General features: G+C 49.3%; 1 protein-coding gene across 1 annotated transcript in view; it reads left to right on the plus strand.

Annotated features, from left to right (window-relative positions):
* Window positions 1-9752, plus strand: part of LOC147091911 (uncharacterized) — a 46371-nt gene extending 36619 nt beyond the window's left edge. Inside the window, 3 exon segments of the mRNA XM_085976637.1 lie at window positions 1130-1459; window positions 8665-8731; window positions 8734-9752. Of these exon segments, the coding sequence (XP_085832763.1) occupies window positions 1130-1459; window positions 8665-8731; window positions 8734-9752 (1416 nt within the window).
* Window positions 9753-15081: the final 5329 nt, after the last annotated feature.

Genomic DNA, 15081 nt, shown 5'->3' on the forward strand with positions numbered 1-15081 from the left:
CCCTCAGCACTGCACTGGAGTGTTAGCCTGGATTTTTGTGCTCAAGTCTCTGGAGGGGGACTTGAACCCACAACTTTCTGACTCAGAGGCGAGAGTGCTACCCACTGAGCCACTGGCTGACACTAGAGAACCAGCAGTTCTGACGAAAGGTCATCGACCTGAAACGTTAACTCTGTTTCTGTCTCCACAGATGCTGCCTGACCTGCTGAGTATTTCCAGCATTTTCTGTTTTTGTTAAAGAAACGAGGGAGTGATTGCTGACAGGAAGAATGTTGGGTCGACCTGCGCATGCACACCTCCCTGGCGGCTGAGGCGAAACACTGACTCGCTCCCACCTGAGCCACTCACATGTACCAGATGTTGCGGCTCCGCATGCGCGCCCGATGTTCCAACCGCGGGGTTTTGTGCGCTGAGCATGCGCGTTGCGGACCGATCGGGATGGGCGATTGTAGAGCAGGAGGGAGAGCGTGGGGGCCATGAGCACAGGCGCGGGACTCAGTCAACAGAGCGCTTTCTGGAGCGCCAGGGCTTGTGGGTATTACAGCCGCCATTACTGCTGACCCTTTCAACCAACCTGTGCAGCAGCTGGGGCCTGAAAATCAGCTTCACTGCCCCTAGTTTCGGAAAGAGGAAAATTAAACAACAGTTTGCCTCTGATCCTTTTCTGAACTTAATTTACAGGGTTATAGAAGTGGAGCAGTTACAGGCGGGAAGCTCAGACCAAACATCACGTCAAGCTCTGACAGAGTCGCTCGATTCATCAGGACCTGAATATCATCGGCCTTTGCACATGGAAGGAGAAAGCAGCGATGACAAACCGCACACGTGTTCAGTGTGTAGACACAGATTCAGCCGATCGCCTGACCTGGTGGGACACGTGCAACGTCACACCGGGGAGAAACCGGGTAAAGGTGGGGACAGTGGGAAGGGAGTCAGTTCCCCATCTGCATTGGAAGTTCAACGGCGCAGTCACACCAGGGACAGTCCATTCACCTGCTCCGTGTGTGGAAAGGGATTTGTTTGTTCATCCCACCTGCAAACACACCAGCGAGTTCACACTGGAGAGAGACCATTTCAATGTCCCGACTGTGGGAAGAGGTTTAACAGCCCCGGGCATCTGAAGCGACACCAGTGCCTCCACACTGTGGAGAGGCCATTCACCTGCTGTGTGTGTGGGAAGGGATTCTTGCAGTCCTCCACCCTGCTGACACACCAGCTTGTTCACACTGATGAAAGGCCATTTAAATGTTCTCACTGTGGGAAGAGCTTTAAAAGCTCTGGGGAGCTGAAGAGACACCGGCTCCTACACGCTGGGGAGAGGCCGTTCACCTGCTCCATGTGTGGGAAGGGATTCACTCTGTCATCCCACCTGCTAATATACCAGCGAGTTCACACTGATGAGAGACCCTTTAAATGTTCTGACTGTGGGAAGAGCTTTAAAATCTCGAAGAGCCTTAAGGGACACCAGCGTGTTCACACTGATCATAGAATCTAACAGCACAGAAGGAGGTGATTCGGCCCATCGTGTCTGTGCCGGCTCTTTGAAAGAGCTGTCCAATTTAGTCCCACACCCCAGCTTTATCCCCAGAACTCTGCAAACTAGTCCTCTTCAAGGACATGTCCAATTACTGTTTGAAAGTTCCTGTGGAACCTGATTCCAGCATCCTTTCAGATGGTGCGTTCCAGATCTTAACAACCCTCTGTGTGAAAACAATTCTCCTCATTCCTCTCTAGTTCTTTTAGCAACTATTTTAAAGCTGTGACCTTTGGTTACCGACCCACTTGCCAGAGTGAACAGTTTCTCCCTACTTGCTCGATCAAAACCCCTCATCATTTTGAACACCTCTATTAGGTCTCCTCTTAACCTTCTCTGCTCTAAGGGGAACAATCCCAGCTTCTCCAATCACTCCACATAACTGAAGTCCCTCATCCCTGGTACCATCCTGGTCAACCTCCTCTGTATCCTCTCCAAGGCCTTGACATCCTTCCTAAAGTGTGGTGCCCAGAACTGTACACAAGACTCCAGCTGAGGCCAAAACCCTGCAGCTGTACAAAACCCTGGTTAGACCACACCTGGAGCACTGTGAGCAGTTCTGGGCACCACACCTTAGGAAGGGTATATTGGCCTTGGAGGGAGTGCAGCGTAGGTTTACCAGAATGATGCACGGACTCCAAGTGTTAAGTTACGAGGAGAGATTATACAAATTAGGGGTGTATTCCCTGGAATTTAGAAGATTAAGGTGTGACCTGATCGAAGTTTTCAGGATATTAAGGGGAACAGATAGGGTAGATAGAGAGAAACTATTTCCGCTGGTTGGGGATTCTAGGACTGGGGGCAGAGTCTAAAAATTAGAGCCAGACCTTTCAGGAGTGAAATTAGGAAACACTTCTACACACAAAGGGTGGTAGAAGTTTGGAACTCTCTTCCGCAAACGGCAATAGATGCGAGATCAATTGTTAATTTTCAATCTGAGATTGATAGGTTTTTGTTACCCAAAGGTATTAAGGGATATGGGCCAAAGGCGGGCGTATGGAGTTAGGTCACAGATCAGCCATGATCTCATTGAATGGCGGAACAGGCTCAAAGGGCTGAATGGCCTCCTCCTGTCCTATGTTCCTAACTAGTGATTTGTAAAGGTTTAGTGTAACTTCCTTGTTTTTGTATTCAATGGCCTTATTTACAAAGCCAAGTACCCCATATGCTTTCTGAAACCTCACCAACTTGCCGTGGCACTTTCAAAGATTTGTGAATATGGACCCCCAGGTCCCTCTGCTCTTGCACCCCCTCAAAATAGTCCTATTTAGATTATACGGCCTCTCCCTGTTGTTTCTCCCAAAGTGCATCACTTCACACTTATCCTCATTTAATTTCATCTGCCTTGTGTCTGCTCATTTCACAGTCTGTCTCTGTCCTTCTGAAGTCTGCTACTACTATGCTCACTATTTACTACGTTGCCAAGTTTTGTATCATCTGCAAACTTCAACCTTGTACACCTATACCCAATCCAGGTCAGTTATATATAACAAGAAAAGCAATGGTCCTAATCCCGACCCCTGGGGGAACCCACTGCATACTTCCCTCCAGTCAGAAAATCATCCCTCAGCACTGCTCACTGTCTCCTATCCCTCAGCCAATTATATACACAAATTACCATCAGCCCTTTAATACCACGTGCTTCTCTTTTTCGAGTAGGTCTCTTGTGTGGTATTTTATCAAATGCCTTTTGAAAGTCCATAAGTACATAAGAAATAGGAGCAGGAGTAGGCCATTCGGCCCCTCGAGCCTGCTCCACCATTCAATAAGATCATGGCTGATCATCGATCTCCATATCCCTCGATTCCCCTAGAGTCCAACAATCTATCGATCTCAGCCTTGAATATACTCAAAGACTCAGCATTCACAGCCCTCTGGGGCAGAGAATTCCAAAGATTCACAACCCTCTGAGTGAAGAAATTCCTCCTCATCTCTGTCTTAAATGGCCGGCCCCTTATCCTGAGACTGTGCCCCTAGTTCTAGACACTCCAGCCAGGGGAAACAACCTCTCAGCATCTACCCTGTCAAGCCCCTTCAGAATCTTACATGTTTCAATGAGATCACCTCTCATTCTTCTAAATTCCAGAGAGTATTGGCCCATTCTACACAATCTCTCATCATAGGACAGCCCTCTCATCCCAGGAATCAATCTAGTGAACCTTCGTTGCACTGCCTCCAAGGCAAGTATATCCTTCCTTAGATAAGGAGACCAAAACTGTGCCCAGTACTCCAGGTGTGGTCTCACCAAGGCCCTGTACAATTGGAGCAAGACTTCCTTACTCTTATACTCCAACCCCCTTGCAATAAAGGCCAACATGCCACTTGCCTTCCTTATTGCTTGCTGTACCTGCACGCTAGCTTTCTGTGTTTCTTGCACGAGGACACCCAAATCTCTCTGAACATCAACATTTGAAAGTTTCTCACCATTTAAAAAATATTCTGTTTTTCTATTCTTCCTACCAAAGTGAATAACCTCACATTTCCCCACATTACACTCCATCTGCCACCTTACTGCCCACTCACTGAGTCTATCTATATCCCTTTGCAGACTCTGTGTTCTCCTCACAGCTTACTGTCCCACCTAGCTTTGTATCATCAGCAAACTTGGATACATTACACTCGGTCCCTTCATCTAGGTCATTAATATAGATTGTAAATAGCTGAGGCCCCAACACTGATCCTTGCGGCACCCCACTAGTTACAGCCTGCCAACCTGAAAAAGGTCCGTTTATCCCTACTCTCTTTTCTGCCTGTTAACCAATCCTCTATCCATGCAACTATATTACCCCCAACCCCATGAGCCCGAATCTTGTGTAATAATGTTTTATGTGGCACCTTATCGAATGCCTTTTGGAAATCCAAATATACTACATCCACTGGTTCCCCTTTATCTACCCTGCTAGTTACATCCTCAAATAACTCATAAATTTGTCAAACACCATTTCCCTTTCATAAAACCATGTTGACTCAGCCGAACCATGTTATGATTTTCTAAGTGCCCTGATACAACTTCCGTAACAATAGATTCCAGCATTTTCCCAACGACTGATGTCAGGCTAACTGGCCTGTAGTTCCCTGTTTTTTCTCTCCCTCCTGTCTTGAATAGCGGTGTTACATTTGCGACCTTCCAATCCGCTGGGACCGTTCTAGAATCTCGGGAATTTTGGAAGATCAAAACCAATGCATCCACGATCTCTTCAGCCACCTCATTTAGAACCCTAGGATGTAGGCCGTCGGGTCCAGGGGATTTGTCGGCTTTTAGTCCCATTAGTTTCTCTAGTACTTTACATTAAGTTCCTCACCCTCATTAAACCCTCGGTTCCCCACCATCTTTGGTATGCTTTTGTGTCTTCTACTGTGAAGACAGATACAAAATATTTGTTTTAACGTTTCTGCCATTTCCTTATTCCCCATAATAATTTCTCCTGTCTCTACCTCTAAGGGACCAACGTTGTCAGCTAGAGCTCAGTTGGCAGCTCATTATCAAGATGTTGTAAATGTTCTTAATGTTCAATAAAGTATATTTATTAAAAAAAAGTTGGTAGCTCACTCACCTCTGAGTCAGAAGGTTGTGGGTTCAAGTCCCACTCCAGAGACTCGAGCACATAAAGCTAGGCTGACACTCCAGTGCAGTGCTGAGGGAGTGCTGCACTGTCGGAGGGGCCGTCTTTCTGATGAGACGTTAAACCGAGGCCCCGTCTGCCCTCTCAGGTGGATGTAAAAGATCCCATAGCGCTATTTCGAAGAGGAGTCGGGAAGTTATCCCGGAGTCCTGGCCAATATTAATCCCACAACCAACATAACAAAAACAGATTATCTGGTCATGATCACATTGCTGTTTGTGGCAGCTTGCTGTGCGCTGCCACATTTCAACAGTGACTCCACTTCAAAAAGTACTTCATTGACTGTAAAGCGCTTTGAGACGTCCGCTGGTCGTGAATGGCGCTATATAAATGCAAGTCTTTCTTTACTTATGCTACTCTCTTCCTCTTTGATGCTTTTGATTTAATTTTTAAACATTTAAGAAATTATTGCAGTGACAAAGGCTGTCTCTGAAACTGCAGGAAATTTGTCTTTAAATAAGCTTTTTTAAATTTATTATTTTTAAAATTTGCCACGCCCGCAGTCTGCGGCCCCTCTCCCAGATTCCAGCCCCAGCTCTGTGCTGACTGCGGCCCCTCTCCCAGATTCCAGTCCCAGCTCTGTGCTGCCTGTGGCCCCTCTCCCAGATTCCAGCCCCAGCTCTGTGCTGCCTGCGGCCCCTCTCCCAGATTCCAGCCCCAGCTCTGTGCTGCCTGCGGCCCCTCTCCCAGATTCCAGCCCCAGCTCTGTGCTGCCTGCGGCCCCTCTCCCAGATTCCAGCCCCAGCTCTGTGCTGACTGCGGCCCCTCTCCCAGATTCCAGCCCCAGCTCTGTGCTGCCTGCGGCCCCTCTCCCAGATTCCAGCCCCGGCTCTGTGCTGACTGAGCTGCTCTCACCTGGGGACAGCGCGTCACAATCGGCCCCAGCGCACCTGAGCTGGAGAAGAGGCCCCGCCCCCTTGCCGCGCCACCATTAGTTGGAGGACCCGGGCCCGCCCGCTTCCTATTGGTCAGAGCTCCCGTCAGTCACAGGCCGGGCCGGCCTCCATCCACCTGAATGGCCTCTTCCTCTGATGACGTCACAATCGGGCCCCAGCCTCAGCGCCGGGGAGGAAGGGCCCGCCCCCTTGCCGCGCCGCCATTGGTTGGAGGACCAGGCCGCCCAGTTCAGTCCTCCCAGCTCAGCCCTCTTCCTATTGGTCCGCGCTCCCGTCAGTCACAATCACATTTCTCCGGCTCAAACCGCCACAGCTCGCGGTTGAATCCGCTCCGTCCGCGGAGGTCCCGCCTGCCTCGACTCTCAGGTTTGGTTTTTCTCGTCTTTTACTTAATAATCCCGCTCTCCGCTCCCCCCTCACCTCGATTTAAATCGAGTCCCCAACATTTTACTTCACCCCGGCCGCTGATTCCGCCTCTTCCCCGGGCCCGGATTTCCGTCTGTTCCCAGCGGCCCGCACAGGCGCACTGGCAGCCTCGTGTTGTGGTGAGGGGGCCGAAGGAGCATGCGCGGCCCCGCCCCCTCCACATTGAAAGGGACACCCGCCCCCCCACATTGAAAGGGACCCCCGCCCCCTCCACATTGAAAGGGACCCCCGCCCCCTCCACATTGAAAGGGACACCCGCCCCCCTCCACATTGAAAGGGACACCCGCCCCCCTCCACATTGAAAGGGACCCCCGCCCCCCCCACATTGAAAGGGACACCCGCCCCCCCCACATTGAAAGGGACACCCGCCCCCCCCACATTGAAAGGGACACCCGCCCCCTCCACATTGAAAGGGACACCCAGCCCCTTCCACATTGAAAGGGACACCCACCCCTTCCACATTGAAAGGGACACCCACCCCTTCCACATTGAAAGGGACACCCACCCCCTCCACGTTTAAAGGGACACCCACCTCCTCCACATTTGAAGGGACACCCACCACTTCCACATTGAAAGGGACACCCGCCCCCTCCACATTGAAAGGGACCCCCGCCCCCTCCACATTGAAAGGGACACCCGCCCCCTCCACATTGAAAGGGACACCCGCCCCCTCCACATTGAAAGGGACACCCACCCCCCTCCACATTGAAAGGGACACCCACCCCCCTCCACGTTTAAAGGGACACCCAACTCCTCCACATTTAAAGGGACACCCACCCCCCTCCACGTTTAAAGGGACACCCACCCCTTCCACATTGAAAGGGACACCCACCCCTTCCACATTGAAAGGGACACCCACCCCTTCCACATTTAAAGGGACACCCACCCCTTCCACATTGAAAGGGACACCCACCCCCCTCCACATTTAAAGGGACACCCACCCCCTCCACATTTAAAGGGACACCCACCCCCTCCACATTTAAAGGGAGACCACCCCCTCCACATTTAAAGGGACACCCACCTCCTCCACATTTAAAGGGACACCCAACCCCTCCACATTTAAAGGGAGACCACCCCCTCCACATTTAAAGGGTCTCCCTCCCCCCTCTCGTGTGTTCTTCTGATTAAAGGGGCAGTGACAATGCCACCGCACCTTAGCAAGGATGTGAAAGACCTTGAGAGCCAGCCAGTTGGTAGCACCCTGAGTCAGAAAGTTGTGGGTTCAACGTCCCTAATCCAGGGACTCGAGCACATAAATCTAGGCTGACGCTCCGGGGCAGTGTCGAAGGAGCGCCGCACTGTCGGAGGGACAGTACTGAGGGAGCACCGCACTGTTGAAGGGTCAGTACTGAGGGAGCGCCACACTGTCAGAGGGCCGTCTTTCGGATGAGACATTCAGGTGGACATAAAAGATCCCACTATTTCGAAGAAGGGCAGGAGAGTTATCCCCGGTGTCCTGGCCATTATTTATCATGCAAATTGGCTGCAGTGTTTCCTACATTACAACAGCGATTACACTTCAAAAAGTACTTCATTGGCTGTAAAACCGTTGGTTGTGAAAGGCGCTATATAAATGCCAGTCTTTCTTTATTTTCTCTCCTGTATTTACATTAATTAATTACTTATATAAAGCTGTTTTACCATCTCTTGCAAGGGGAGAATTGCAGACGGGCAGCTTAACGCAAACTTCACACGAAGATCTGACAGAGCCACTCGATTCATCAGGACCTGAATATCATCGACATATGGAAGCGGAAAGCAGCAATCAGAGTGCGAACAAACTGCACACGTGTCTTGTGTGTGGACGTGGATTCAACCGAATGAGCAGCCTGGGGAGGCACAAGTGTAACCAAAGTGAGGAGAGTCCTTGCAAATGTCGGGAATGCGGGAAGGTATTCAGTTGCCTCTCCGGCTGGAGACTCATCAACGCAGTCACTCCTTGAAATGGCCGTTCACCTGCTCCGTGTGTGGGAAGGGATGCACTCATTCAGGCTCCCTGCGGGCACACCAGCGAGTACACACTGGGGAGAGGCCGTTCACCTGCTCCGTGTGTGGGAAGGGATTCACTCTCTCCTCCACCCTGCTGATACACCAGCGAGCACACACTGGGGAGAGCCCGTTCACTTGCTCTGTGTGTGAGAAGGGATTCAGCCATTCTTACTCTCTGCGGGTGCACCAGCGAGTTCATACTGACGAGAGACCCTGTAAGTGCCCTGACTGTGAGAAGAGCTGTAAAAGCGCCAAGGATCTGAACAATATCAACGCATTCACACCGGGGAGAGGCCATTCAGCTGCTCTCACTGCGGAAAGAGGTTTGGTAAGTCATCGAACCTGGTGAGACACCAGCGACTGCACACCGGGAAGAGGCTGTTCACCTGCTCCGTGTGCGGGAAAAGTTTCACTCGTCCCTCCTCTCTGCAGGAACACCAGCTGGTTCACACTGACGAGAGGCCGTTCTCCTGCTCCGAGTGCGGGAAAGGATTCACTCGTCCCTCCTCTCTGCGGGAACACCAGCTGGTTCACACTGAGGAGAGGCCGTTCTCCTGCTCCGAGTGCGGGAAAGGATTCACTCGTCCCTCCTCTCTGCGGGAACACCAGCTGGTTCACACTGACGAGAGGCCGTTCTCCTGCTCCGAGTGCGGGAAAAGATTCACTCGTCCCTCCTCTCTGCGGGAACACCAGCTGGTTCACACTGACGAGAGGCCGTTCTCCTGCTCCGAGTGCGGGAAAAGATTCACTCATCCCTCCTCTCTGCAGGAACACCAACTGGTTCACACTGATGAGAGGCCGTTCTCCTGCTCCGAGTGCGGGAAAGGATTCACTCGTCCCTCCTCTCTGCGGGAACACCAGCTGGTTCACACTGACGAGAGGCCGTTCTCCTGCTCCGAGTGCGGGAAAGGATTCACTCGTCCCTCCTCTCTGCGGGAACGCCAACTGGTTCACACTGACGAGAGGCCGTTCTCCTGCTCCGAGTGCGGGAAAGGATTCACTCGTCCCTCCTCTCTGCGGGAACACCAGCTGGTTCACACTGACGAGAGGCCGTTTAAATGCTCCGACTGCGACAAGAGTTTCAAATGCTCCAAGGGCCTGAAGATGCATCGACGCATCCACTCTGGGGAGAGGCCGTTCAGCTGCTCTCACTGCGGGAAGAGGTTTACGCACTCATCCGATCTTCTGAAACACCAGTTCACCCACACCGGGAAGAGGCCGTTCCCCTGCTCAGCGTGTGAAAAGGGATTCAGCTATCCATCTGACCTGCTGAGGCACCAGTGAGTTCACACCTGAGCGCACTGGTCCCATTCTGCTGTTAATCACATGAAGGACTGATCTGTGTTAATAATGGCAATTACGGGGTTGAGGGGGCGGGGGGCGGTTTGAAGATGCCGATAATAACCCCAGTAACTCGGCTGGAGTTTAAGAGGTGTCAGCCTCAGCTCAGTGGGCGACACTCTCACCTCTAGAGTCAGAAGGTCGTGGGTTTAAGTCCCACTCTGGAGACTTGAGCAAGTAATCTAGGCTGACACAAAGAGTTGGAATAAACGGGTCTTTTTCCAAGTGGCAGGCAGTGACTAGTGGGGTACCGCAGGGATCGGTGCTAGGACCCCAGCTATTCACAATATATATAAATGATCTAGATGAGGGAACTAGATGTAATATCTCCAAGTTTGCAGACGACACAAAGCTGGGTGGGCGTGTGTGCTGTGAGGAGTATGCTGAGAAACTCCAGGATGATTTGGACAGGTTGGGTGATTGGGCAGAAGCATGGCAGATACAGTATAATGTGGATAAATGTGAGGTTATCCACTTTGGTGGCAAAAACAGGAAGGCAGCTTATTATCTGAATGGCAATAGATTGGGAGAAGGGGAAGTGCAACGAGACCTGGGTGTCCTTGTGCACCAGTCGCTGAAGGTAAGCATGCAGGTGCAGCAAGCGGTTAAGAAAGCAAAAGGTATGTTGGCCTTCGTAGCGAGAGGATTCGAGTACAGGAACAAGGATGTCTTGCTGCAGTTGTACAGGGCCTTGGTGAGACCACACCTTGAGTATTGTGTGCAGTTTTGGTCGCCTTATCTGAGGAAGGATGTTCTTGCCATGGAGGAAGTGCAGCGAAGATTTACCAGACTGATACCTGGGATGGCAGGAATGATGTATGAGGAGAGATTGGGTCGATTGGGCTTGTACTCGCTGGAGTTTAGAAGAATGAGAGGGGATCTCATTGAAACTTATAAAATTCTAACAGGACTGGTCAGACTGGATGCAGGAAGGATGTTCCCGATGGACGGGGAGTCCAGAACCAGGGGTCACAGTCTAAGGATACGGGGTAAGCCATTTAGGACAGAGATGAGGAGGAATTTCTTCACCCAGAGAGTGGTGAACCTGTGGAATTCTCTGCCACAGAAGGCAGTAGAGGCCAATACATTAAATATATTCAAGAAGGAGTTGGATATATTTCTTAAGGCTAAAGGGATCAAGGGATATGGGGAGAAGGCAGGAACAGGGTACTGAACTTGGATGATCAGCCATGATTGCATTGAATGGCGGAGCAGGCTCGAGGGGCCCAATGGCCTACTCCTGCTCCTATCTTCGATGTTTCTAAGTTTCTATGTAATTTTACATTAAGTTTGAGAGTGATGTAGTCCAATCTGAAACTAAGGTCTTCAATCTAAACAGAGGAAACTACAAGGGTATGAGGGACAAGTTGGCCATGGTAAATTGGGAGACTACACTGAAAGGTGTGGAGGTGGACATACAATGGCTAACATTCAAGGAAATAATGCATAATTTGCAACAAACATATATTCCTCTAGGGCATAAAAACTCAAAAGGAAAAGTGATCCAACCATGGCTAACAAAAGAAATTAAAGCTACTATTAAGTCAAAGGAGGAAGCTTAAAAGTTGCCAGAAAAAGCGGTCAGCCTGAGGATTGGGATTTTTTAGAAATCAGCGAAGCGGGACCAAGAAACTGATAAAAGGGAAAATGGATTATGAGCACAAACTAGCGAAAATATAAAAACGGATTGTAAAAGCTTCTATAGGTATGTGAAAAGGAAAAGACTGGCGAAGGTAAATGTAGGTCCTTTACAGTCAGAGACGGGAGAATTTATAATGTGGAATGAGGAAATGGCAGAGAAATTAAATAAAGACTTTGTTTCTGTCTTCATGGAGGAAGACACAAAAAACCTCCCAGAAATACGAGAAAACCAAGGGTGTGGCGAGAATGAGGAACTTAAAGAAATTATTATTTGTAATAAAACAGTACTAGCAAAATTAATGGGACTAAAAGTCGATAAATCCCAAGGACCGGGTGACCTACATCCTAGGGTTTTGAAAGAGGTGGCCATTGGGATAGTGGACGCATTGGTTGTCATCTTCCAAAATTCTATAGATTCTGGAACGGTTCCTGCAGATTGGAGGATAGCAAATGTAACCCCGCTATTTAAGAAAGGAGGGAGAGGGGGAACTACAGACCTGTTAGCCTCACATCAGTAGTTGGGAAAATGCTGGAATCTATTATAATGGATGCAATAACTGGGCACTTAGAAACTAATAGTAAGATTGGGCAGAGTCAACCTGGATTTATGAAAGGGAAATCCTGTTTGACAAACCTATTGGAGTTCTTTGAGGATGTAACTAGTGGAATAGACAAAGGGGAACCGGTAGATGTGGTGTATCTGGATTTTCAGAAGGCCTTCGATAAGGTCCCACACAAGAGGTTGGTGAACAAAATTAGGGCACATGGAATTGGGGGTAATATACTAGCATGGATTGAGAACTGGTTAACAGACAGAAAACAAAGAGTAGGGATAAACGGATCTTTTTCAGGATGGCAGGCTGTGACTAGTGGGGTACCGCAAGGATCGGTGCTTGGGCCCCAGCTATTCACAATCTATATCAATGATTTGGATGAGGGGACTAAATGTAACATTTCCAAATTTGCTGATGATACAAAGCTAGGTGGCAGTGCCAGTTGTGAAGAGGATGTGAAGAGGTTTCAAGGGGATCTCAACAGGCTCAGTGAGTGGGCAAGAACATGGCAGATGGAATATAATGTGGATAAATTTGAAGTTATCCACTTTGGTAGAAAAGACAGAAAGGCAGAATATTTCCTAAATGGTGAAAGATTGGGGAATGCAGATGCTCAAAGGGACCTGGGTGTCCTTGTACATTAGTCACTGAAAGTGAATGTGCAGGTGCAGCAAGCCATTAGAAAGGCAAATGGTATGCTGGCCTTCATTACAAGAGGATTTGAGTACAGGAGTAAAGAAGTCTTACTCCAATTATATAGGGCCTTGGTGAGACCACACCTGGAGTACTGTGTATAATTTCGGTCTCCTTACCTAAGGAAGGATATACTTGCCATAGAGGGAGTGCAACGAAAGTTCACGAGATTGATTCCTGGGATGGCGGGACTGTCGTATGAGAAGAGATTGAGTAAACTAGGCCTGTATTCTCTTGAATTCAGAAGAATGAGAGGGGATCTCATTGAAGCATACACAGTTATTACAGGGCTTGATAGGGTGGATGCTGGGAGAATGTTTCCCTTGGCTGGGGAGTGTAGAACCAGGGGCCACAGCCTCAGGATAAAGGGTAGGCCATTCAGGACTGAGGTGAGAAGACATTTCTTCACACAGGGGGTGGTGAATCTTTGGAATTCTCTACCCCAGAGGGCTGTGGAGGCTCAGTCATTGGGTATATTCAAAACAGAAGTCGATAGATTTCTGACTAGTAAGGGCATCAAGGGATACGGCGATAGGGCCGGTGAATGGATGTGAGACAGAAGATCAGCCATGATCTCATTGAATGGCAGAGCAGGCTCGAAGGGCCGAATCCTGCTCCTGTTTCTTATGTTCTTAAACCCTTATAAATCACTGGTTAGGCACCAGCTGGAGTATTGTGTCCAATTCTGGGAACCACACTTTAGGAAGGATGTCAAGGCCTTGGAGAGGGTGCAGAGTAGATTTACCAGGATGGTTCCAGGGATGAGGGACTTCAGTTATGTGGAAAGACTGGAGAAGCTGGGATTGTTATCCTTAGAGCAGAAGGTTAAGGAGAGATTTAATAGAGGCGTTCAAAATCATGAAGGGTTTCGATAGAGTAAATAAAGAGAAACTGTTTCCAGTGGCAGGAGGGTCGATAACCAGAGGACACAGATTGAAGATAATCGGTAAAAGAACCAGAGGTGACATGAGGAAACATTTTTTTACACCGAGTTGTTGTGATCTGGAATGCGCTGCCTGAAAGGGCGGTGGAAGCAGATTCAATAGTAACTTTCAAAAGAGAATTGGATCGATACTTTTAAGGGGAAAAATTTGCAGGGATATGAGGGGAGTGAGAATAATTGGAGAGCTCTTTCCAAGACTTCAAGGGTTAAGTTATGAGGAGAGATTACACAAACTAGGGTTGTATTCCCTAGAATTTAGAAGGTTAAGGGGCGATCTGATGGAAGTTTTCGAGATATTGAGGGGAAACAGAGAGGGGCGATAGAGAGAAACTATTTCCGCTGGTTGGGGATTCTAGGACTAGGGGGCAGAGTCTAAAAATTAGAGCCAGACCTTTCAGGAGTGAAATTCGGAAACACTTCTACACACAAACGGTGGTAGAGGTTTGGAACTCTCTTCCGCAAACGGCAATTGATGCGAGATCAATTGTTCATTTTAAATCGGAGACTGATTGATTTTTGTTAACCAAAGGTATTAAGGGATATGGGCCAAAGGCGGGTATATGGAGTGAGGCTGCAGACCAGCCATGATCTCATTGAATGGTGGAGCAGGCTCACCCAGAGAGTCACATTCTAAGGTTACGGGGTAAGCCACTTAGGACAGAAATGAGGAGGAATTTCTTCACCCAGAGAGTGGTGAACCTGTGGAATTCTCTACCACAGAGGGCAGTGGAGGCCAATTCATTAAATATATTCAAGAAGGAGTTAGATATATTTCTTAAGACTAAAGGGATCAAGGGATATGGGGAGAAGGCAGGGACCAGGTACTGAGTTTGGATGATCAGCCATGATCGCATTGAATGGCGGAGCAGGCTCGAGGGGCCGAATGGCCTACTCCTGCTCCTATATTCTATGTTTCTAAAATAGACTTTGTTTGCTTTGCTGACTCAGCAAACCTCATTTGCTTTGCTGTTTTTTGGCTGAGTAAATAAGAGTTTTTTTTTGGCTGCATGCAGGTATTTAATTGAGTTAGTTCAGGCTTGCTGTCAGTCCAGGCCCTGGTCCCGCCCCTTCCTGCACCTCATTGGCTGACACCGCTGTCAATCGACACCACGAGGGGGAAGGGAGGGTGATTGACAGGTGACGATTGATAGAGGCGCCTGCCCGCGCTGTGATTGGTGCAGGGGAAGACAAGTGGGCGTGTCCGGCCCGCTGGCCCACGTGGGGAGTCAAAGGCTGGCTGGAGCGCATGCGCAGCCCGCCTCGCACCGTTGGGCAGCTTTTCAAAATGTTTTTATTTCCGAAACAAATTGAAAACACTCATTAATTCCCCCAAACCTCCTCCCCTCTAAACTGCGATTATTATTATTCTTGTTTTTCCTCATTTGTGCAGCGTGTCTTTTTTTACCTTGCGGTGGCGTGCGCCGATCCAACCGACCCCTGG

Source organism: Somniosus microcephalus, unplaced genomic scaffold (assembly GCF_052327205.1).
Source record: "Somniosus microcephalus isolate GS21.2 unplaced genomic scaffold, FLI_Smic_1.0 unresolved_chr3, whole genome shotgun sequence".
Classification (NCBI taxonomy): Eukaryota; Metazoa; Chordata; class Chondrichthyes; order Squaliformes; family Somniosidae; genus Somniosus; species Somniosus microcephalus.